General features: G+C 37.2%; 1 protein-coding gene across 1 annotated transcript in view; it reads left to right on the top strand.

Moving 5' to 3' along the window:
* Positions 1-24,277, top strand: part of TBC1D12 (TBC1 domain family, member 12) — a gene marked incomplete at its 5' end in the record, with an annotated part of 29,350 nt that extends 5,073 nt beyond the window's left edge. The window contains 12 exons of the mRNA XM_009329290.1: positions 2,201-2,257; positions 8,857-8,972; positions 11,013-11,095; positions 12,803-12,920; positions 13,269-13,375; positions 14,031-14,111; positions 16,912-17,006; positions 17,729-17,800; positions 19,750-19,878; positions 20,199-20,308; positions 22,083-22,341; positions 22,584-24,277. Of these exons, the coding sequence (XP_009327565.1) occupies positions 2,201-2,257; positions 8,857-8,972; positions 11,013-11,095; positions 12,803-12,920; positions 13,269-13,375; positions 14,031-14,111; positions 16,912-17,006; positions 17,729-17,800; positions 19,750-19,878; positions 20,199-20,308; positions 22,083-22,341; positions 22,584-22,652 (1,296 nt within the window). The remainder of the gene's footprint in view (positions 1-2,200; positions 2,258-8,856; positions 8,973-11,012; positions 11,096-12,802; positions 12,921-13,268; positions 13,376-14,030; positions 14,112-16,911; positions 17,007-17,728; positions 17,801-19,749; positions 19,879-20,198; positions 20,309-22,082; positions 22,342-22,583) is intronic.
* Positions 24,278-24,579: the final 302 nt, after the last annotated feature.

The following is a 24,579-nucleotide window of genomic DNA, read 5'->3' as shown; positions in this document are numbered from 1 at the left end:
GTGAAACGCTATGCTAGAGGTAAATCAAAGGCATTCCACAGTGTTTTAGACTTTTGCAATTACTATCTTGTCAGTAAAATGGTAATGAAACCGGTAGGACCCCAGTGAGACAAATGTCTCTCCTTTTGTTTGCATAAAGCACATAAAATACAGTTCATCTCCTAGTACCAGGGCTTACCCAGCTGCTTTGACAAGGAAAACTTGTCAAGGAGAACTTCTCATGATGTCAATGCTATGTTGGTGGCACAAATGTATCTTCAGGGGAGTACTCTACAGTGAGCATGGGACTAATATTTTGAAAACACCGCAGAGGCATTGACTCTGCTGATGTGAATTCTTCTGATTGCTGAGTTTTCTTTTTTCTTAAAGTCTTTGAGGTCAACTACGAAGAGTATTGAAGCAAACTTTCTCTTCCTAAAGCTTGAAAAAGAAAGCATAAGCATTGTACGTATTTTCATTTCTGTCGTTGGAAGTTGCTGGGTTTTAGGGAAACAAAGAATATAGAAACAATCTTGAGGTAATAAAAATGATAGAACTTCTTTTACTTTGATTTGGTAGGACACTAGATTTTTTTGGTCTTCTGGATCCTCTTTTTGATGGGATGCCTCCCCCTCTATTGGCCTTTGAATTTCTTTAGCAAAGGATGGCATAGATAAAAATAATTGTTTTCTTCTCTTAAGAAGTGAGCTTTTGCAGGTTAAGCAGACCTAGCTGGTGAGCTTGAGGTGCTGCGATAGCAAAATCATTGCCTAGGTAGGCTGTATCAAATTCCAAAAGGATAGGATTTAGCAAAAATATTCAGGTGGTAAAGATGCTGTCTTTTATGGACTTTTTTTGTGTTTTGTGTGTTGTGGTGTTTTTTTTAATATAAGCCTTATCCTTCTGAGGCTGGCATGGTACTTCAGTACTGAAAAAGATAAAATAGTATGGTAAGGGAGAAAGAAGCCTTTAAAATGCTTTTCATTAGTCTGAGGTATGCATGGTACAAGAACACTGCAGATACGTTCAGAAATAACATTGAAGGCATGATAAAAGCTTATTTTCCTTCTTCCAGGTGCTGTAATCCAATGCTTAAAAGCAATGGCTGTGTCTTCCCCCCAACCTCAATGTCTTTAAGCTTGCTTGGCTCTTCCATTAGAAAACCAGTTTTGACTTTTGAATGGAAACCTGCAGAGCTGTGGTTGTACAGGGTCTCCTGTAGTTGGGCATGCTATTGCCCGATTGCCTTGCTGCAACGTGGTATGAGGGGTTTCATATCGCTGCTTAGAATCTTACTCTTAATTTAAGTGACTGTTTCTCAAAGCCTTACAAATGTATCTTAGTTCTCATCAGCTCACCAGTGAGGCTGAGGTGTAGTCCACTTTCGAGCTTTCAGTTTAGAAATATTAATTATAACGTGGCGGGGGGGAAGGTGGGGGACTGAAAGGCCCTCTCTAAGTCACTGTGCTATTTAATGACGTTTTCTACCCTCTCATGTTAAATAGAAAAACCCAAACACTTATGTGAAAGTTCTGTTTGAAAGTTACCTAGTATTTTGTTTCTTGCCAAATGCTTATCCAAGTCCAGTTATGTTTCTCTTCCCTTTCTCCACAGTGCGAGTACTATTCCTGAGTATTCATTTTAAGCTTTAAAGCTAATTAGCTTATAGGTGAAGATATAGTTGGGTGTGAGATGCAATCTAACGTGAGCTGAATGAGGGCAAGGTCTTCAAGATTCATTTTCAGAGCAAACAGTTTCTGTTTTCTTGTGTCGGCCTATAGACAATGTTTTGTTCTTTCCTTTTTAACAGCATATCTTCCAAGGCTAGTGTTTAAATAAGTGTTAACTTCTATGGGTGATGTGGCCTAGGGAGAGACAGTGTATCAGGGAACGCCTTTTGTCATGCACCTGCGAAATGCCATGGAAGATGATCTCCCTTCAGGCAAAGGTGCTGATGGTAGAAAATATAGAACTTCAATTAAAACAGAAGAATAGTCCAATAGATGTCTATAGACATCTTGCACAAGTGGAAAGTCTTTGTATGTGTGTTTGTGTATTTTGGGGCCTGGAGAAGAAGGAGGAACAGCCATGTTATGTTTCTTCAAACATAGAGTGTAAATACTCTACATGTGAATTTAAATTTTGGCGTGCATGTTGCTATATTGTAATGGTCTTTTCCTTCATTTATTCACTAAGGTTTTGCTTCTGTTTTTCTCATTAGGATGACAGTTCTGGCAGTCTTGCGTCAATATCTGCTCTCAGTCTATTAAACACAGGGGTATGAAATTTAATATATATTCTTTCTAGTTGTATTTAATGCCATGCATGGGACTATGTAGCACTCATTAAAATAGAACAAACATCACATTTTCACAGTAGCATGAATATTTTATGGCACTAACCATCAACTCATTAGATACCATTAGTAAAATAAGCAAATAAACTTCACACATGAATCTCACTAACAACTTAAAGTGATAGAGTATAATTGTTTATTATTGTTTATATTGCATGTTCTTCAATAGCAGGAAATAGGTAATGCTATAGCTTGACAGTAATTTACTTTGTTTGCTGTGCCTCCTTGCTTAATGGTAAAAGTTGTTAAAAGGCTTAATTTGTAATATTTTTGAGCACCTCGTATTAGCTTTGAAAATTGATTTCCTAGAATCTTTTTTTCCCCGTCACTAAGTCATACAAGCTGTTAACAGTGGCACTTCAGAACTCCAGATGCTTTTAATTGCTATTTCCAGTATGAAATTGGAAACCTAGAAAAGTATAGCTATTGAAACTTTTGTTATATGCTGTTATGTCTTCTATTTGCTGTGACTGGTACCCTGCTGAAATTGGTCCAATGCATATGCCTGTTACTTTGAAATCTTTTAATGTAATCCCACACCCTGTGTTAAACAGGGATAGTACAAGTTAGCTTTTTAGTTCTGTGGATCTGTAACTCTGGCTTTGTGAAACAGAGCAGTAACATAACCGCTAGTTGACATATGATGCCTGCAGTTCACGTTACATGGTCCAGCCACTCTTGGCTCTTCTTTATTGGGCCCAGAAGCCCCTGGCTTCATGCTCTTTTGTAAACAACAAAAGATGGAACTTGATGCAACTTGTTAAATATCCAGTTGAGGAAAACATAAAATAAATAAACAATTGGAGATGGATGGCATTACTTTGGAAGGTTGACCTAGAAACTCTTCAGTGTCTGTTTGGTTGTTCTCTTGTACTACGTGAAGATTATTATTTTTCCCTCCTTCAATATAGTTTCTTCCTATATCACCTGCAAGTTAGTAAAGAATGTACTGTTCTGGCTGTCCTGATAGCATCTGGCATTCTTAGTTCTGGGAAAATGTCTAGTTTATGAGTCGCAGAATTTTTCAGTGATATCTACTCTTGCTATAAGCATTTCTTTGTTTTTAATCACCTTGTAACCAGTTCTAGCTCAGCAATTTTAACATTTAACCTGGGGGGGACACACATGATGACATAAGAGGGAATCCTTATGCGTTAGCAGAAATTCTTTTTACATAAACTTTCTATTAGTTTTATTAAAGTGATGTAGATGGGCGCCCTCCTAAGCGATTCTATTAATGCTCCCATTCTTGGATGATCAACTCTGCTTGAAATGAAGGGAAATAATCTTTCTGATGATATTTCTAGTTAGCTGTACAACATTGTGAAAATAATTGTATAGATGTGTTTAGAGGCTGATCTGCTCCAGAGTTGCACGTGTGCAGAGGGGAGAGAGGTTTAAAATCACTTTCGGAATATATGGCAATACCCATTGTTTCCTCAACAGCAGTCATGATTGAATAAAACCACTTTCGGTATCAGGCTTAGAATTTGGAGGGGGTAAAGCATGTTAGAAGAAACTGTAATACACAAGGTGCATGCTTCGTTTAATTGGAGTATTAGTATGCCTTGACATCTACTTTAAATAGAGGCAATCCTTAAGATAGTGAAAGCTAATTCAGTGTTGCCCAGCCTGTCACTTTCTCCTCCAGCATACCTAAAACATAATTGGATCTGTGGTGCTTAATCTGTATAATTGGTACTTCCAGGACTGAGGACTTTCACAATCCTTGTAATCCAAGGCTTTTATTACTCATTTCCAGGAGTTCAGCTTTTATTGTTGATAGATCAAAACTGGGATACAGCAAGATGCATATTAAATTTCATGGTCAATATTATGCCTTTAAAGCTCTATAGTTTGGGCACTGTAGATGCAAGTTTGTCTTCTAAAATTGAATTAGTATGTGAACACTTAGTTAAATACTTTATCCCCACAAGCATACCCTACTTAGGGGTCAACTAATGCTTTTGGAATGCTGCGATGCAGCTGGTTTTCCTTTCCGTAAGTTAGTTTGCTTAGATGTTGGAAGCAGCAGCTATGGGCAATTATGTGTATGTTACACAGTGCAATCCAGTACTGTTTAGAGAGATCTAAAATAGCTCTGAATGGTGTAGCTGTCCTGTATGGTTCTTCTGAGGAAGGATGAAAGAAACTTCAGTTTCGTATGTTTCCATGTAGATATCAAAAAGGTGCAGGCAATAAAGACCTGTGCAGGTTTATTATTTTTTCTTTTGTTTAAAACACCAGGGTGTTTTTGTTGGATTTTTTTTGTGTGTGTGTAAGGAAGTTACAGTCTATGATATCTTTATCTTCTTAAGCACAAAGGCAGTTTATAAGCAAAAGACTTTTTTCCCCAGCCCCATTTGTGTTACCTGTCTGTAGGTTAATAGGCTTATCTATATTTCTGGTATTTATTCCTACTGAAATACAAGTCCCTCCACATATCAAAGTGGTCTTAAATATATTGTCACAGCATTTTTCAGGAAAAACATGCTTTTAGCCTGTTAACAGGTTTATTATTGGCAGTAGATGAGAGGATGCAGTTCCAGCCTTAATAAGGAGATAGCTATTCTTACTTTCTATTAAAGCTGAGGTTTGTTTTTCTTTATCTATTTTGGGATTGTGAAATGTTCCGTATCTTTTAATAAATACCAGATATGCTGCAATAAAGAATTTTTAACTACATTCCCTAAACTACTGAAACCATACATGTGACGCTTCCAAAATTATTTTTTTTTACATAAACAGGTCTTACATAGTCTTGAATCTTAGTTGTCAACTGTTCTATCCTCTAGCATATGCCCTGCATGTTAAGCATTTGCCAAGACATTTGACTTTAATTTGTATTTTTACCTTGTTATGGAAGAGTATTAGCTCACATCTTTGGAAGTGAAATTCTGTGTCAGCTCAAGCTTTTTGTCCTGTGCCAAGATTTTTAGATTCCACATCAAATGCATGGTTAAGGCTATTGGATTCCTTACATCTAGTAATACAAAATATTCCAGAAAAAAATTGATATTTTACTTGCACAAGCTAGTGAGTTCCATGTATGTCTGATGGTTCTGGGATCTAATCCTCAAGTAAGTTTCCTAGAGCACAGGCTTCTTGAGGAGCAAGCATCTTGGGAACATTGGGAAGTTCTGATACTTTGGAATATATTTCATTTTGGGGAATGTGCAGCCATGACGGTTTGAGCTTGAAGCTATTTTGGTCTCTGCTTTGACTCTTTTTAGTAATGCTTACAGTTTTCCCCTCTCTGTGCATGCCTTCTTTTCTTGCAAAAAAACAACTGTTTGTGAAGTGTACTTACTTCCAGAAACACAGTTGGGCGATGAGTTCTGCCTTTTGTGGAAATCCAAGTTGAAGATTTTTTCTTTTTTTCTCTGTTGCTTTGGAAATAGTATATCAGTTCTTAGCATGTACGATAGCCAGAAGCACTAGCACCATTCAAATGTGTTGCTTGTAATAAAAGGGTGCGAGTGGCTTCATTTCTAATTTGCAATGCTTTTTTTATTCAACTTGCATACAAATTAGGTATGTAGGAGTGTTGAAATGGTTGGTACCGTTTGAGCTTCCTCATCTCTGACCGTTAAATGAACTTGATTTTTGTGGCTCCTGTTACAAAGTACTGGAAAGTGTGAAAGTAAATCAGAACTTCTACCAAGAGTATGAGGGATGGCATTGCTACTGCAGCCTGGATGCTGACCTCCGCGTGCTATCACAGGATGCATTCCTAACTTAAGGATATGCTGGGGTAGCCTGAGGTATAAAGCATGGCAGGAGTGCCTATAATGTCTCTATGGTTTTAGGTGGAATGAAATAATTTTAGGCTTAACAATATACATATTCATTCATACAATGAATGTTGGGTTTCTGATTTTTCTCGTGCTTATGTGAATTACAACAGAACTCTACCAATCCTGTATGTCCGGATGTTCAAGATACTTGTTTGAACGTGCCAAATGATGTTGAATGCGTATTATTTTCCATCAAAAGTTGTCTTGAATTACCCTTCAGGAAAGGAGTATGGTCTAGAAAATTTGTATAACCACTGTTCTTGGCCAGAGACTTAGAAATATTTAGAACTAAGTTATATTAAAGAACAGTTGGCTAGTAACTTTTAAGTCATTGTGTTTACAAAGCATTAGGTTTTTAGTGTGCATGTATGTATAAATGACAGTTGCTCACTCTTTTTCTGTACAAGGTGCATATTCGGGCTTTTCTTGAAGACAGAAAAGCAACAGAGCTTCTCCTCTAGTTGAAATAGTAGGCTGGTTGCTATAGACTTGTGCTTGTCTTTCCAGGATGCTAACAAAATGAGTTATTTGCTATGCTGCCATGGGGCCGAGTATGATACAGCGGTTAAAGGGTGGATAGCTGAAGACTTGGGGGTGAGGGTGGAAACCACTTCAAAAGATACTGAGAATGTTTGTTTCAAAACCATTCTCTGGCTTGTTTTGTGGAGGTGCAATCACCTTTTCTTGTCAGTTAAACTATTGTTCTGACTCCCACAAACTAGAAAAAGAAAAGGGCAAGAAGTCCAGATATCTCCTTACGATCTGAAAAGTATAGTGGCATATAATGCATATGGCCTTACCCCTGTGAACACACCCGACCTCCTCTGATCTCTGAAGCTAGCAGGCTGGGCCTAGTCAGTACTTGGATCGGAAACCACTTGGGAATACCGGGTGTTGTAGCCTCTGCCTAGCAAGAGTGGAGTCTCCATCCTTGGTGATATTAAAAATGCGGCTGAACAAGGCCCTGCGCAACCTGCTCAAAGCAGGGTCAACTACAGCAGGGAGGCTGGACTAGATGATCTCCAGAGGTCCTTTCCAACCTCGATGATTCTGTGATAACGTCCTCTTGAGATGAGATTAACATGACTTCACTGAGGTTATACTTTTTGGATCATTTAATGTATTATGCCCAGTGTGGAAGAACAGATATTTTGTCAGCGATCATTAAAAGGGATAGGGTAAGGAGACTGTTGAGCAGCGAGCTTTAAGCCACCTTACTGTTGGGCAAACTCTTTGTCTTCTCTGGAAATCTGAGGCTGCATTATCATGTTTGTAAGAGGTCTTTCCCCATTTAACTTTATGGACGTCAATTGTGTACTGAACTTTTAAGCTACATAATAGATTTAAAGTTGTCAGCTCTGTTTCTATAACGCTATCAATGAATGCTGAATGTGTAAAGCCCTCTGTTTCTCCCTGGGAGAACTAACGTGTACAAGAAGCTATGTATTAGGTGTGAGATTCATTTGGGAGCAGTTTCTAGAGAAGATTGTTATGTTTGATTGGGAAGATACATGACCTAATTAGTAACTGATCAATTTTTTATTTTTGGTGACTTAGATTAACCAAAATATTTTATGTTTGAGACTGAATTTACTTGTACAATTATTAAAGTAACAGCTGTACAAGAGCAAACTCTCTTTAGATAAAAAAGCTTGTACAAGTTAGAGCTCACTTGGCTGTGCTTAAGCATAGAGCTGTGTGATCTGTGAAAGTACATTACTGAAGTACCTTCAACTTGTTCTCTTTAAAAAATGATTTTTCAGCTCTTAGTATTGTATTTTTGAATTCCAGCATGTGGAAGACTTGCAGAGAAACTAGTATTTAGCCTTCATGCCTAAGGAGATTGTGAACCCACAAGCTAACTTGGTTTGGGAGTAAGTTGGAAGTCTTCTCACAGATAACCTTTTAAGAGTTGCTGGATTGTAAGAATGGGTTTCGCAGGAACTTGGCAGTAAATTTTTATTTACAGAGGCTAAAAAAGAGGGAATGTGAGATCTGAGGTTTTCATCTGGCTCTGTCTAGCCTTCTTCCTAAAGACCGTCTCGTATTTCTGTTTTGTTGAGTTGCTCTGTGGAAAAAGGAATTGGATTCTTTCTTCCTCAGAATCTTCTGTGTATTAAATGCTCTTAAATATTTCTAAGTAGATTGCATGTTTTAACCTCTGAGAAAAGTCATGTGAAACAGACTTTTAATGATAAATATTGTTATGTTGTCACTGAGTATAGTGTAGGTAGTTCTGGATAAATGTGGGTTTGATGGTCTTGCTAAAGGCTTCAGGAACGTGAGGGGTACCGGATCTTTAAGGGTGGCTAGAATCAAAAGGAAAGAAATGGGAAGACACACACGTTCTTGATTAGTGGTTTTTGTTGGGTTTTTTGTCAGCTTCACAGATAACTTAAATATACTTACGCGCTAATTAGTTTGGGGAGGTTATGCAGATTTCCTACCTGTAACTGATCCTTGGATGCTCAGTAGTAATATTGAACTAGAAGAGAACAAAGATTAATTTGATACAAGAAACTGCTTCCTCATTCATCTTTACTTAACAGTCCTGGAAAGCTGCACTGTCTTGCTATAAACAATTTCAACTTGTAATGTTAGCTCCTTGCTATCGTAAATTATTTATTATTATATATTTCAACATTATTTAATAAGTGTTAAACAAGTAATATTAGAAGTGAGGCTGAAAGTTGAAATTCAATTTTTATCAATAATGTTGTTTAGGAATATGAAGCACGGACAGGAAGAATGTATAAACCTCCACCCCCATCAGCAAGACGTAAAAATATTGAATTTGAACCACTTTCAACTACTGCTTTGATTCTGGAGGATCGACCAGCGTAAGTATGATTCTGCTGTGGAACTGATGATGACTGAATTTGTTAGATGTGCTTCTGATGAGCTAAACTTCACAAGTCTTACACGAAAGTATCACTGGATTATTCCATCCCAGATAATAGCCTAACAAATACCTCAAAAGAACTTTTAAGTATATTATAGTCTATATGAGGAATTCTTTCTCGCTGTAATGGGGCCACCGGTCTGTTATCTACTGTATATCACAGTTGTCTGAAAGTGTTGTGGGCATCCTTAATCAGGAAAATTCCTTGAGACTCTTATGGATTTTTTTTTTTTCCCCCTGCCATCTCAGTGTGCACTCCTTTCTCCTTCCCCCATTCTGGAAACTTAATTTCCTAGACTAGTTGGGAAGACTTAACAGTGGCAGTTGTTAACTTCAGTAAACCTGGATTTGGCTTACCAGAAGGATTGTGGGTTGTTTTGTGTTTTTTTTTAAAGAAAAAGTATTAGGTAGGTAACAGCAGAAGTGGGAACAATTGCCTTTGAAATGCAAAAAATACTTTCCTGTCACAAATGCTGAATGCTCATTTTGTATTTGGCAACTACAGTTAAACGCTTTGTTGGTACCGAGATGATAGTATTCACTGATACTGTTCCTTGCCCTTGTTCCAGTTATGTTTTCATGACTCCTTAAAACTACAACTGAAGGCAAGGCAACAGCAGATGAAGACGCAACAAAAACTGCATTAAGTACAAATAAGAATAGTAATGAAAAATGGGTAATAAATTGGTCAGTTTTTTTCAGCTATACAGTCTTCAGCAATTTGAAGGAAAGAAGAGGACCTGCTGGCTAGGAACACATGCTGTGAGGAAAGCAAATGGAGCAAAGCTTTTCAAATTGCACCTTGAGAAAGCTTGTGATGGCACTGTGTTAAATGTTTGCTCTAATCAGTTCTACTTAGGAAATGAAAAATACAACATACAGAGTTTCCTTCGATATTGTCTCTAGTGGTATATAAGCTCATTCAGTGCTCAGACAGAAATACCCTGAATGGAGGTATGGATTGCTATGATTATTTTTGTGTAAATGCATTATTTCTTTTACTGTATGGTGGAGAGTAAGATATGCAGTAACAGGTTTGCTGATGCTTTTCTGTACTTTCAAAATATCGCAATTTCACAAACTAACATAAGGATGCTTTTACAAATGACACTTCCACTTGTTTCAAATGGGAGTGCCATCCCAAGTGTGTAATGTGTTGCCACAACCTTATCCTTGAAAAATATATTCTGCTCTCACTTTCATTGGAAATATTAATAAAGTGATCTTTTCTGCTTGTGTAAGAGGAGATGGAAAACCTTTTTAGTATTAAAATGACAGAACTGTCTTCTGTTTATTTTGAACCAAAGTAGACTGGAGATTGGGTAAGAGACTGAGACAAACATTGTGTTCTGATTTGTTTTGGAATGAGTTTGCTTGGTCAAAAGGAAGCGTGTGTTTGGCAATTAGGGGATCACTATGCAGCCGAAGAACAACCACGTTTTAAGCTAGTGAACTGGTAGCACTGCAGCAAGCTTCCTTAGCTTTAGCTCTGACATAAATGGGGATCTACCCTTTCATCCTTTGGTAAACCTATCTTCTTTTGTGGGAGTTTTAAAGTGCTAACTATAATGAATAAAACCCTTTACCTCTTATTGAAAATGCATCATCATAGATTTCATATGAGCAAATGGAGCATCGATATGCAGGTATATTTAGTGATTAAAATATGCGTGTGCAGAAATGCACTGGACTAAACTGTATGGAATATCAGTATTTCCCTTTTGTCACTTCATGCAGACTTCATCTGAGCATCATTCCAGATGTTCAACAAATCTAATAACACTGCTTTGGGGAAAGCTATAGGAGAACTAATAAACAGAAGCAGTAAGCATCTGGTAGCTCTCTACTGCTGTTACTGAAACACTGGTAGTGTGACAACCCCAAAGCTCACCTTAGAGAGAAGCCAAATTAAAACCTGTTTTGAAATGGTTCAGAACGTCATTTGTGTGTATTGAATTCAGGAACAACTTGTTTTCAGAAATCTTCCTGCCAAATCAGTGGAGGAGGCTTTACGTCACCGACAAGAATATGATGAGATGGTGGCAGAGGCAAAAAAACGAGGTATGTTAACTGCCAATAATCACTATAATTCTTTTTAACTAAGCGGCAACAATAATTTCTGGCTAGTAGGTACAGTAAAAGAACAACCTTGTTTAATATCTAGGTTATTCTCTGGTACATACGTGCACACAGTTTAAAACAGAACTCAATTATCAAATCATTTTCTTATTCCACCACAGTGAACATAACTAGGTTCAGAAGTCAGTTTAACCTTTTCTTTAATTTTTAAGTAGGAACTTGATGACTTTTTTTAAACTGCTTGTATAATGTGATCAGCTAGAATCTTTCTGGGTACTCGGACTCTTTTTTTCAAGCTGTTTTGCTGCAGTTGCCACTGAGAGCCAAAGTATAATAAAGCTGACTGCTTAAAGATCTGTTTTTTCAGGAATTTGAGATCAATTCCAATGTGAAGACAGATTAAAACTTTGGGGTTTTTCCAACCAGCTGTACCTGTGTGATCCTACTCCCACTAGATATGTTTAATTTAAAAAAACAGATCTGTAGCATCTGGTACTGTGTCAATCTATGAATAGTTGTTGAAAGGGCTTCTGTAGTCTCGTGCCTAGTATTCAGGGAATAAGCTATTTTAAGAATCCGTGCTGCATGTTTTACTTGGGCTGTTGTCAGAGATACAAGCTTCTGAACTGATTGAGCCTCTATGGATCTGTGGCAGCTTACTCTGAAAGATGTAATAAGAAATCCAAGGCATCTGACAACTCATTTCACTCTTCTCTTGTGGTGTGCATCTTGTAAGGTGTGTTCTGTGGTCCATGTTCTCTAACTGCATCTTTGGAGGGTCAGCCATGTGTAGTGTTTTAGTATGTGTGCCCTATTTAATTTAAATATATATTTTTATATATTTAAAATATAAAAATATATATTTAAAATATAAATATATTTAAATATATATTTTATATATTTATATAATTTAAATTCATTAAATTAACTATTGTTATACACACAAAGCTTCAGTAAAAACTTAAGCTGGTCAGCTTGATCAGTTTACCAGGGATGGCATGTTTACTCTGTTGATGTGTCTAATGCATGCATAAATAGAAAATGTCTTGCAATTTTACAGTGGTTCTTAGTGATGTCAAGAAAGCACTGCTCTGTCCTTCTTTTAGCCTTTTTAATAAGAGGGAATCTACAAATGATCCTTTTTTTAACAGAAGGCAGAATACTCTTCTCTTGTTCAGCGTTGTGGCTTTGTCTCAGATCTTTAGGTCCTTTCCAGAAAAGAAAATACATAATCCTTCTAGGTGGAAGTTTCAGTAAAATTTGAATAATTTTAAAATGGATGTAGAATTGCACTTTTGAATAATAATTTTATCTATAATTAATGCTGATTAGTCTAAGTAATAAGTAAGGCTTAGGTAGAACGGGGTGTGAAACTCATTACAGGAAAAACAGCGCTGATGATGTGCTTGCCTTTTAGTCATTCTGTGTACTGCAGGAAAAAGTGCTACAAGTTTTCTAGCCAGATTTTTTTCTTGTCTAAATCCCTGTGTATTTGAATAACTTAGCTTAAATTAAAAGATTTCCTGAGAAATACACCTACAATCAACAGAAATAGTACCAGCTAGCTCATGTGCAACTGTAGTTTACCCTTGATCTTTCAGACATCTAAATAATTAGATAATAGCTGAAATATTTACCTAATAATTTATATACACTAATACAGAATTATTAACATGTTATGCCTAACAGAAATTAAAGAAGCACATAAAAGGAAAAAAATAATGAGAGCGCGTTTCAAGCAAGAAGAGAATATTGCTAGTGCTATGGTGATTTGGGTCAATGAAATACTACCTAACTGGGAAGGCATGTAAGTAAAGTTCTGTTGTGTACATGAGGCAAGGCTGGCTTGTTTCTCCTCTAGAAACAGAGGAACCACGTACCTTACTTTCCTTTTCCTTTCTGTTTTGTCAAGTCAGTTTCTGTTGCCATGATATAGTGAGAGGTCATTACAGAGCAACATGAAATGTGCTTTCTGGGAGCTTAATGTTTTGGGGTTTTTTAGTGGGGCTTTAGCATAAGCAGAGATCCTTGAATATTGATTTGGGAAATAGTATGTTATTTTGCTTGCAAGTTGCCCAATGATTTTAGAAAACAGGATGTGCAATATGTGCCTTTTGGTTTTGGTGTTGTTTTTTTCCCTGCTTCCCTATCCTAGGCGTGCTACCCGAAGAGTTCGAGAGCTGTGGTGGCAGGGATTACCCCCAAGCGTACGTGGGAAGGTTTGGAGTCTAGCTGTGGGAAATGAATTAAATATCACTCCTGGTATGCCTTAACAAATCACACCTTAATGCAAAATTATGTTGGTTATTTTCAAAGAAAAACTTAAACTTTTGTTAAAAAAAACCCTAAAGCAGGGTATATTTGCTTTTTGAAGAACTGCATTTCACAACCTTAGGAACAGGTGTTTTTCACAATTAGATGTCATAGCCTGGTAAATTATGGAAACAAGGTTCAAAAACTGCTTACAAAAACATTTTAGTCTTATAAGAGTTAAGGTTGCGCTCCCCCCAAAGAAATTATTTTTATGTTTAAAATTGAGAATTTGTAGCTTTGTTTTCTTAAGGGGGTGGAAAGGGGAATTGCTTTATTTCATAACTAATGATTTTGATGAACTGGGAAGCGTTCTAACCCATTCACAAAAATAAAAATCTGAATTAATTAAGGCTTGATTTCCCTCTTGTAGTTTGCATGTTCACCACAGAAGAAAGCATAATGCAGTGCACACTATAAAACTGTGTATAGTGGTACTCCAGTGATTAGTGGTAACCATCTAATAGATTCTCCCCCTGCCCCCAGTGGTTAAGATGAAACCGAGCAACAAAACCAAAGCCAAGAATACTTAGCGTGCTTTTGTTTTGGATGGGTGCTTGTCTTACTTATCTCTTCCTTTTTTGTTGTTGGTTTTGTTTTCTTGCAGAACTTTATGAAATCTTCTTGTCGAGAGCTAAGGAACGATGGAAAAGCTTCAGTGAGACAAGTTCCGAGAATGACATAGAAGGTGAGATCTGCTGAATGCTAGACAGCCTCTTATTCACTTTTACAAACCCAGAAAGTCTCACAAGTTTAGGAATACTTGTTAAAAGTCCTCTGAGTCATTCCCTACTTAAATGTTTGCTTTCTTGTAACAAGTCAGTGAGTGAGGGGCTTAACAGTATTTAATGTATCAATAAAAGATGCATTAAAATATTGCATGTGCTAGTTCACTTCCAAATGAATGTGTTTTCTTCCAAATTCCTGAAATACCAGGACTAAGCTCTCATGAAAATTTTAGATGAAATACAAAAAGAAGAAATGGGAAACTAAATTACAATGTGTGCTGTTGCTTAGCTCTGCTTAGATGGTTCTTACGTTGATATCCCTTCCATGATTTTGGGAAAGAAAGAATTATTCTCTATTTTTTGATTGTGGAACTGAAAGGTGAAGAATATATATTATACACTTGTATCCCACTTGGGTTTCCTTGGTTGCCCAGATGGCCTTTCCTCCCTGATCTATTAAGTGGGGATGTTAGCACACTTGTATGTGTAATGGAGTTTTATCACTGGTATATTGCTTTTTCCTGTGGCTATTCTCCCTGTTAAAAATAGCATCAATGATGTTTTTAATGGTGGAGACATCCTTTTTATAAACATTAATTCCTTGTGCTGTTAACAGTTACTTTTTTAAATGCTGTCTATGTGATACCGTCAGTACCAGCTGCTATGAAATAACTATTTTTTTTTGAGATGGTCTCTTTTTTTGGGAAAGAAAATACCATTGTAATGCAAGAAGTACTTTTTTGTTTCCTCTTGCCTGTCCTAATTGGCTACTTTGTAAATTATTTGTCGACTTTAGGCTACCTCTGTGACTCATCTGAAACTTGTACAAGTAAATATGACTGTAAATATGCTTATCCTTGGAAAACACGTTTGCAGTGCCCCTTGGTTTGTGGGGTGGTGGTTTGTTTGTTCTTTTGTTGTGGGGGTGTGGGCTGAGTGTGGGGGAAGGCTTAGGCAATTGGTTTATTTTGGAAAGGTAGTAGTTCTGGATGGGAATGAGAGGGGGAAGGGTCCAATTTGATTGTGTCAGATGTTCTGGGAAATGTAGCAAGAAGGGAGAACTTACAGTAATAGGATTTTCATCTCTGGTTGAAAAGCAAGCCGGCCCACTGTGCTTATTACTAATCTTTGGTAGCAAAGTCTGGAAGATCAATTATTTTAGCCTCATTTAACATATTAGAGTAGTTTTGAAGGTTTTTCCTGTTCAAACATCTTTAACACTTTATTTTGGCAGATAAAGATTAAAGCATGAAAAGTAGCTTTTCGTGTCCTAGATTCAACAAAGATGTGTTCATTCATCAACAATGATGAACAAGAGATTCATCAAAGATGTGTTATCTGTCAGATGTGTTCAAAAGACCCCCGGTGACTCCTCTTGGAGTTGAACTGAATTTCTTGTATAAATCCAGAGTTTCTTATGCTCTATACCATAGATTATAATCTTCCTTGGGAATACTCTAAATGGATACTGTCGCAAATGAAATGGTCCCAAATTAACCAATATAATATCTGTTCCTTTTGGAAGATAAAGGAGGGATCAAGCAGCAGTTCTTGAACTTTTTATTTCAGATTGTGTATGTTCTTCCTGTGTGATAATAATGGCTGCCTTTCTCCCAAATTCCCCTAACACAGCCTGCAGCAGTCCCACTCACTCTTGAATGCAACTATCTTAAGTTTTAGGAGGACTGGAAGAAAATGCTGCTTTCCAGGCTTCAGCAGAGCAGGTTCTGTTTAGCCTATTCATCGAATTCTGCCATCTTCCACTTCCCAGATGGCTCTTGACTGGTTTAAGCCCTCTGAAAGAGCCTTTTCCCCAAGCGTTGTGTATTTTTCTCCTCGTTATTACTAGTATTTGCATCATGTCCCTATGTAGAGGACAGGATAGGGATAACTCAAGGCCCAGCTGAATTTCTTCTGGAGGTTCTTGAGTGAATGCTGCTTTCCTTCTTGCTATTTGAGGAATGCCACTCCTAAGGATGCAAAAAAACTGAGCCAAACGAGAGCTTGGCTCAGTAAGTAGTGTAACTTCTGCAGATCGTAACTGTGTGGTCAGTTCTGGAAGCTTCTCTGTATATTTTAGTTACTTTCAGTAAAAGTGGGGCATGAGAAAAGCATGACTTCAAAAGTAATATACATGACTTTGCAGGTGAAGAAGTGCTGGCTTCTTGTGATAACGATGTCATTCATCTTTTTCTTCTAGTGTATATTTCAATGCTGCTGATTGAAATAAGCCACCAAATGAGCAGAATAGGAATGAAAAATTTGAAAAGTGAGATCCCACTGGATGACGTTTAGATCGAGAACAGTGCTCTCACTCTGTGCTCTTACACAGACTCAGTAACTGAAGTCACAGCAGAAGATAAGACAGAAAACAGGGTTTTGAGGACTGGGCTGGGCAAAGTTCAAATTCTAGTGAACGCAGGGCCAGTCTGGGCCTGGATAGAGTGTTACACAGAAGTAAAAGGTAACTTGTTGGTTTTAAGTCTGAATGGTGTAAAGGTGTATGACTTGAAAAAGGATGAGTAGACAGGTAGTAATTACTGATCGTTTCCCTCACTTTTTGGAATTGATGGCATATACCGGGTACCAATGGACAGTTTTAGCTGTTGAAGTATTGTGCTGTAGAAGTGCACCCCAAGAATTAGAACTAGGTAACTTTTTTCCTTAGATTCTGAAAGTCTTTATGTGCCTATGGCAGTTTTATTCTGAAGTCTGTAGAATTTATGTATCAGTTCTAGTAAGTATTGGTTTTGCTTGCAGATGCAGGTGCATCTGTTGCTGATCGTGAGGCCAGTCTGGAGCTAATTAAGCTGGATATATCACGCACATTTCCATCCCTGTATATTTTCCAGAAGGTGAGATTTCTGTAACTTTAGTTATGACAACTTTAAACTTCTGAATAGTTAAACAAGAAAAGAAACTTAGCTGTCTAAATATGGAATAGCTTTTAGAAGTTGTTTGTATAAAGCAACAAAAGTAAAATTAGTTCTCTTCTACATACAACAGCAAATAGTAATATTTTTTTTTTTAAATGAGAATAAGGTAGGGACACTTAACAATGGACTGTAAGGCTTTTTCTCCTGGAAAAAATTCGTGTGGTTCCTATTAATGTTTATGAAATTACATGCAAAAATGAGAATATTCTTACTGCTTCTACAGAAATCTTGATGTGTTTTAGTACACATTTTCAGGCTTTATGATTTTTATATAGATATAATATATGCATGCACTATTGTAATACAGTAACTTGTGTTACTAAGAATTAAAACATCCACTGTCTCTGAAAAGGAAAAATCAATGCTGGATGTGTACCAGATATCCTCATTTTCCATCATGCTGATTTCCACTGAATTGTTCCATGGGATTATGGGTCTGTTACTTTTCCTTTAACATCTCAAAAGCATACATGGTAATGCTTAGAATAAAAACGGGTATTATTCTGGATGTGAACGAGGCAATAATTCACTGGCTTCACTTGCATCTTAAAATACTGGCTTGTTACCTTCCTATATTTATACAGTGATTTTTGGAAAAAAACCAACCTTTTTTTTTTCTTTTCTCCCTCCCCTTGTATTAGGGTGGTCCTTATCATGATCTCCTGCATAGTGTTTTAGGAGCATATACATGTTACAGACCGGATGTGGGATATGTAAGTATTTGCTGTAAAATGTTTATAACATGGCAAAAAAGCTTAAGATGTCAGGTATTAGAGTGTATTAAGTAAGTAGGTTATCTAAACTTTATGCTACTAGCACTTAAAAAAAAAATTTAATTCAACTTTGGCACTTATTTCATAGCAGTTACAATGATGGTAATTCTTAGAGATAATTAAATAGGTGAAAATGTACTGAATGTCAAGGATGAGTATACTATCTGGCTTGCATGGAAAATTTTAAATGGATGTGTTCACAAGGCATTATAGTTCTGACAGACCCATGGTATCTACAGAAAAAAACAAAACGCTAGTGGACTTCCAGTAAGCACTTAGCCTGTTCTGTCTTAGTGTTGCTCCCACTGCTGCCATTTCCATAGTGATACTCTGCTTCACTACCACACATCCTAAAATCCAGAAACTCCTTATTGGTGTATTGTTGTCAAAGATTAATTGCTCCATCTGAGTTCAGTGAAGATAAGATTGTTTGCAGCAAATGTTACTGTGGTTAAAAAAAAAAACAAACAAACCCAAACAACAAACCCCCAAAAAACCCAACCAACCAAAGCCCGTAAAAAAACTGCCAAAAACCCACAAACAAACCAACTAAACCTAACATCTTTCTGAATGGTGTCAGCTTACAGAAGCAGTTAAATAACAAATCGATGCTTTTTTCTTCTTTGTTCCTGGTGGCAGCTAGGAACAACTTTCACAAGCTCTAATCGCTTCTGGGCTAAAAAGAACTTGAAGAGTTTTAAGTCTGATCCATGCAACAAAGCATTATTTAGCACAGGGTGTGTTTTTCCTCTCTAAATGAGACATGCTTGGGACTCTGCATCAATATCTAGTTGGTTTTTCATGTTCAAATGTTTTAGCCCTGAATTCTGTCATCTGTGACCTCATTTTTGGAGACCCTCCCATACTCTTTAAGTGAGATTACAAACTGCAGGTTCTGAGACTGCTTGTTCCCAGGGTGGAGTTTTAAAAGGCAAGTAAGCAATTTTTCATGGATAGGTCTTCTCTTTTTCATTAGGAACACAGCTAGCCTGGACACTGCTGATCGTAGATTTTTTTTTTAATGTTAATATGGCAGTAAATTTAATATAATCTTATTTCCACACCCATCTATCCCACAAAAATGGAAAGCTGCAGGACTGGTTTTGGTGCATATCAATACTTTTTTCCCTAGTTAAAATACTGAGTGCATTTTTTTTAAATGAGCAGGCAGCATAAATGCCTAGAAACAGCATTGCAGTTGAAATCATCATTGCAGTTGAAATTGGCAAAATTATTTTTTATTATATAATGACTATTCAGTATTTTTTTATAATAATGAGTATTCAGATCATCAGTTAACTACAAGAATAATGGTCTTCACTTTTATTGCAAGCTAAAGTGTTTTTGAGAGAATAATGGAAAAATGTAAACTTGCATTGTAGCTAATCACTTAAAAGTAATTTTATGTATGTGAACAAATACTGTTTGGCAAGTGGAAAGATACTAATGACTGTTCTGAAACAGAATTTTGTCTCAATTCCAACATATCTGTCTGGGTCTAAACTGTCCCATATGTGAGGTTTTTCTCCATGTCTGCTTTTCCCATAGCTTAACAATGAACTTAAGGCCAAATTTTGTCTCTTATGAGCTCTGCGTCCAGCCTGTGTGGTTTTAACTTTCTTGCATTCCAAGTCCTAAGCACTGGTGATCGTGAGACCTCCCGGAACTTCCATCAAGCACCTAAATCCGGCATCTGAAGAAACACTGTCTTGCTGAAGTCAAATTGCCTGCATGCATAAAAATTATTTATCCGTATTGTTTCTGTTCATCTGGAAATGTTATGTAATGGTATTTGATATATTGCAAACTGTAAATATTTGCATTTCCAAAGATATAAGATGTACTGAACCTACTCACCTATATTTGCCCGATGCTTTTCCCACTTGAAGGTACAAGGGATGTCCTTCATTGCTGCTGTGCTCATTCTCAATCTGGAAGAGGCAGATGCTTTCATTGCCTTTGCTAATCTTCTAAACAAGCCATGCCAGCTGGCCTTTTTCCGTGTGGATCACAGCATGGTATGCACAGAGTTTTCTGGTTTTGAACCATAACGTTTTTTTGCCTTGAAGCATAGTTGATTAATTGATGACTTCCTTTTGTCCTATTGAATAATGGAGAACTTTAACCTGTGGTTACAAAACTGAGAATACCAGATGCTAATCCATAGAACACATCCTACTGTTTTGATTTTTCCTCTAGAAACACTTAATTGTTGTACTTATCCTAAGAAGTCACATTGTGCTATGTTGACATCCTCAATTCTTGGTGGGGTTTGTGTTATTTTACAGCTAAACATTCTTTTGATGACTGCTTATGAGGTGCTTTACTGTCTCTACAGATGCTGAAATACTTTGCAGCCTTTGAGGTATTCTTTGAAGAAAATCTTCCCAAATTGTTTCTTCATTTCAAATCATACAGTCTTACTCCAGACATATATTTGATAGACTGGTGAGTTCAGAGAACATAGCAAACCTAACCTTACAACTGTTGGAACACGTTCCATTTTGCTATAGGTTTTTCAGCAATAGAAATACAGCATAAAAAAAGCATTCAGTAGGTGTTTGTGTACCTCAGCTTCCTAGGTCTTGTGAAATTGTGAACTGTTTCGTGCAACTGCAGTTCCTCTGACGGGATTTAAATTTTATGAACTGCGATTAGGAGCGACATCTATTCAGATAGAAAGGGAGCACGCAGGACTCCTGTGTGTCTCCTTTGCTTGTTGCTGCAGGTAAGAGTCAGCTATGTGTGATGTAAGTAAGGGAGAAGAGGCTACTACACTCTAGTTGTTTTAATGACTGATTGTAAGTGACTTGATGAAATGAACATAATCAGCTACTAAAGAAAGTATGAATATAGGAATATGGACTTCAAAGCAGAAGGAGGATGAAATTTAGGACCTGGTTTTGGGAAGGGATAAACTTGGAAATACAGTGAACATTTTGAAGTAATGAATGTTCTAAAGCAGAGAGTACCAAACTGCGTTATGTGCCTGTAATGGAAGGCAGTAATGCAAGCATCCTTGAAGTGTGTGTAGTGCTGCCAAATACACAATGTCTATTCTTCAGTGTGTGTAGATAAGGATGTGCTTCATATAGGATTATTATATGGGTTAGAAGTTTCTAATAGAGTAAATTGAATTGGGTAGAATTAAATAATATAAAAGCGTCACGTCATCCGAGTACTTGGGAATGAAGAACTTGGGCTATAAGATGCAGCTTATCGGTAAGCAGTAAGTCTCAGCAGGAGCAGGTTATACAATAGCAGCATTGAGTCAGGAGTGTGCTGCAGTCCTGAGAGTTTAGGCAGATGGAGAGAGGTATATATGTTGCAGAAATAGTGCTGCTGTACAAAGCACTAGAATATTCTGCTTCCAATTACCTGTGAGAAAAGATGATTGTTATTCCTGCACGTTCCAAAGATGGCCTTGAGATAGAGAGTAGTCTCCTCTTATAAAGGCAGAGTAGAAGAGGTTGTGGTAGTCTACGGTAGGGAGTGCTCTGAGGATCCTGAACCACTTCCCAACAGGAATAATGGGGAAAGAGAGAACACAGTGCTTTGTATCAAAGGAACCACTACAAATTTATGGGAGCGGTTCTACAATATGATACGTACAGCAGACTGATCTCTCTGCCCATGTATAACGAATGCTTTTTAAAAATAAACTTTGCAATAAGAAATGCAAGTGGGCTCTTCCCAGTAAGAATAGAACAGCAGCTGTCTTTAGATTTTTGGCCATTTTTAATGTGAATAGAAATTCAAAATGTATCATGGAAATGTAGTTATTGAATTTTCAGTAGTGCATTAGTGGGATGTAGCCTTCTATTGAGATGATTTGTGGCTTTAGATTTAGTTTAGAAAACAAATGATGAACAGAGCTGTTAAACTGTATGGCTTAAAGAATGGGAAGGGTTAAGTTCTTATTTGTATATTACACCCTGTTTGAGTGTAAAGGTGTTTAACTTCTCTAGCCAGAGCTTGCTAAAGGAGGTGGCTTTCAAATGGAGGATTTCCTGTAGCATGAAGAGAGATGGGTTTCAGAGCAGGAATTCTGACTTTAAAAACTGGAGACTTTTGGATCTTTGAAATATGGAAAAAATAAGAACATATGAAATAATTTGTCATCTGCTCACTCTCAGCTAATGTAACTGAGATTTAAAGGAGGTTGTATTTTCATCTTTCTGAAGTAGGTTAAAGTTATAACTGTGCCTTTTCTCAATTGTAGGATTTTTACACTCTACAGCAAGTCATTACCACTTGATCTGGCCTGTCGTGTCTGGGACGTTTTCTGTAGAGATGGAGAAGAATTTTTGTTTAGGACAGGTTTAGGAATCCTTCGGTTATATGAAGATATTCTCCTACAGATGGACTTTATTCATATAGCGCAGTTTCTAACAAAACTTCCAGAAGACATTACATCAGAAAAGCTTTTTAGTTGTATTGCAGCTATTCAGATGCAGAATAGTAACAAAAAATGGGCACAGGTGAGTTTCTTGGAGAGAGATATATATGAGATATATATCAAAACAGACATGTCAGCACATGAGTACATGGGGCACTTCTCTTAATGACTACTTTATGCTGCATGTCTGACTTCTGAGCAATGGGCACTTCCTTTCCAGTGTCTCATTCTAGAAATTAATCTCCATACTAATATTGTGGTGGTTAACATTGATCTTTTTTGAGACTGGCTTTTTTATATTCATTAAATAACTTCCTTTTCCAGGTATTTGCCTCACTGATGAAGGACAACAAAGAAGGGGACAAGAACCATAGCCCAGCACTGAAAAGCTAATCGTCGTAATGTTGAGGTCAATTGAAAATGTGGAAAACCACTTGATGACAAAGGAGTTTTCACATCCCTTCTATGTGGAAAAGCACTATAGAAAATGTGAAAATGAGATGGAAAACCGACACAGCTCTCAGTGGAGTAATGAACTGATGAAATCTTCATCCTTTTGCCAGTATTAGCTTTTGTCGTGGGAAGATTTGTTTTCACACAGAATACTAAAACCTATGAAACTGAGAAGCAGGGGAATTCATATTTAATACTTTAGAAGAGTCAGCTCAATGCAATAAACATTTGTAATAACTTCTGTTGGTACTTTAAAAAAAATTTTGAGGCATAACTTTTTTTACAAATACCACAAAGGCACTTTTTGGGGGGGGGGGGAATGAGGGAAATGCTAAATCTTAAGGCCCCAAAACTGCTATCCAAACCAAATGCTTTGGTACAAATATTACCTCCAAAATTAACCATTTGAAAGTATTGAGGACCAAATAGGGTTGTTTGGTATGTTTATGTGCAAGATGGTTAAAATTTGGGAAGGGGTATTGTCTTATTTACTTGTTTGTTTTCTTTTTTTAAGTTGCAGCTTCATTCTTCAGTCTGGGCAAATGTAATTAACTCAGGAACTGTGGAATTATTGTGCCCAAACCTGTTAGAGCAAAAATCATCTGAATTTTAAACAGTGGTAAGATCAGGGCTATTATTTTCAGAGTGTACAGCTTTCAAAGCCAGTGGTGTTAAGCATTTGTTTTGGTGTATTGGTTGTGCAGCTTATTAAAAATGGAGTGTGGGTATTCTGTGAAAGGGTTTTGCCACCAGAAGTTTTATTTTGTCGAGTCATTTCCAACTAAGAAATACTTGTATGTAATGGTGAACACTAGAAACTGACAAAGCTATCTGTAGACTTTGTGTTGTCAAAGGAGCAGCCACTTTTAACACTTTGGAATAATGCAGACAGAGTAATTTTTGAAACTTATTAGCGTGCAATACTGAAATCCAAAAAGCATCTGGTTTAGTGATACTTAATTCTTTAACATCTTTTAACTGTGAGACATAAGGTCATATGTTATGTGTCACGGCAGATATTTTCAAACATTTCCTATTCTCAACGATGCTGTACAACAACTTGTGATTGTAGGGGATGGAAATTTAAAATGGATAGCACTGCAGGTGAGGAACACTTGCACTCTCTTGGTCCATTTTTGCTAATATTTAATGTAAATAAATTCCTTACATGTGGGTTTTTGTAACTGGTCCCTCTGTGGAAATCAAGTAAAAATTACCATTATGTATTTTTAAGTGCGGGAGGCTTCCAGTTGTCTGGTGTTTAAAAGCAGAGTCGACATAATTGGGGTAAAGATTTAGTGTGGTGTAACTCACGTTGCTATCTGGTTTAAAAACTACGTATATACTACTCATAACATTACAGTTTTAAATTTAAATGTCAGATTTTTCTTAACTTATGTATTCACTACTTTAATTGGATCCAATTTTGTCTTATATTTTTGTGTTATCTTGTACAGTTTTCTTACTTTTCAACTATAAATCTGTATATAACTGTAAATAGAAGGATCAAGCCTTCCTTTAAGACCACTAGTAACAATTCCTGTGTAAATAAAACTTATAGCAGATGTGCGCTGTGGTTCTTTTCCATTCCTCCATAATTCCTGTGAAGCGCCTCAAGGATAGTGCAGTGCAACACCAGGTAACGGCGCTTGCGTTGCCTGGACTTCTGGCCTCCCTGAGGAGCTGAGGTGACGGGCAGTCTGGTACGCCTCCAGGTTAGCTGGGCTCTTCTTGAGGCTCAAAAAGAGCCTCAAACGCTCCCCAGGGAGCGTTTTGGTGCGGGGCGGAGGGTGGAGCGTTGAAATAAAAGACTGATTTATTTACGAAGCGGGAGCAGCTCCCCGCCGGAGCGGGCGCCCCTCCGTCC

Source organism: Pygoscelis adeliae, unplaced genomic scaffold, assembly GCF_000699105.1.
Source record: "Pygoscelis adeliae isolate BGI_AS28 unplaced genomic scaffold, ASM69910v1 Scaffold797, whole genome shotgun sequence".
NCBI classification, from domain to species: Eukaryota; Metazoa; Chordata; class Aves; order Sphenisciformes; family Spheniscidae; genus Pygoscelis; species Pygoscelis adeliae.
The sequence above is the reverse complement of the archived record's forward strand: the minus strand, read 5'-3'. Positions and strand labels throughout refer to the sequence as shown.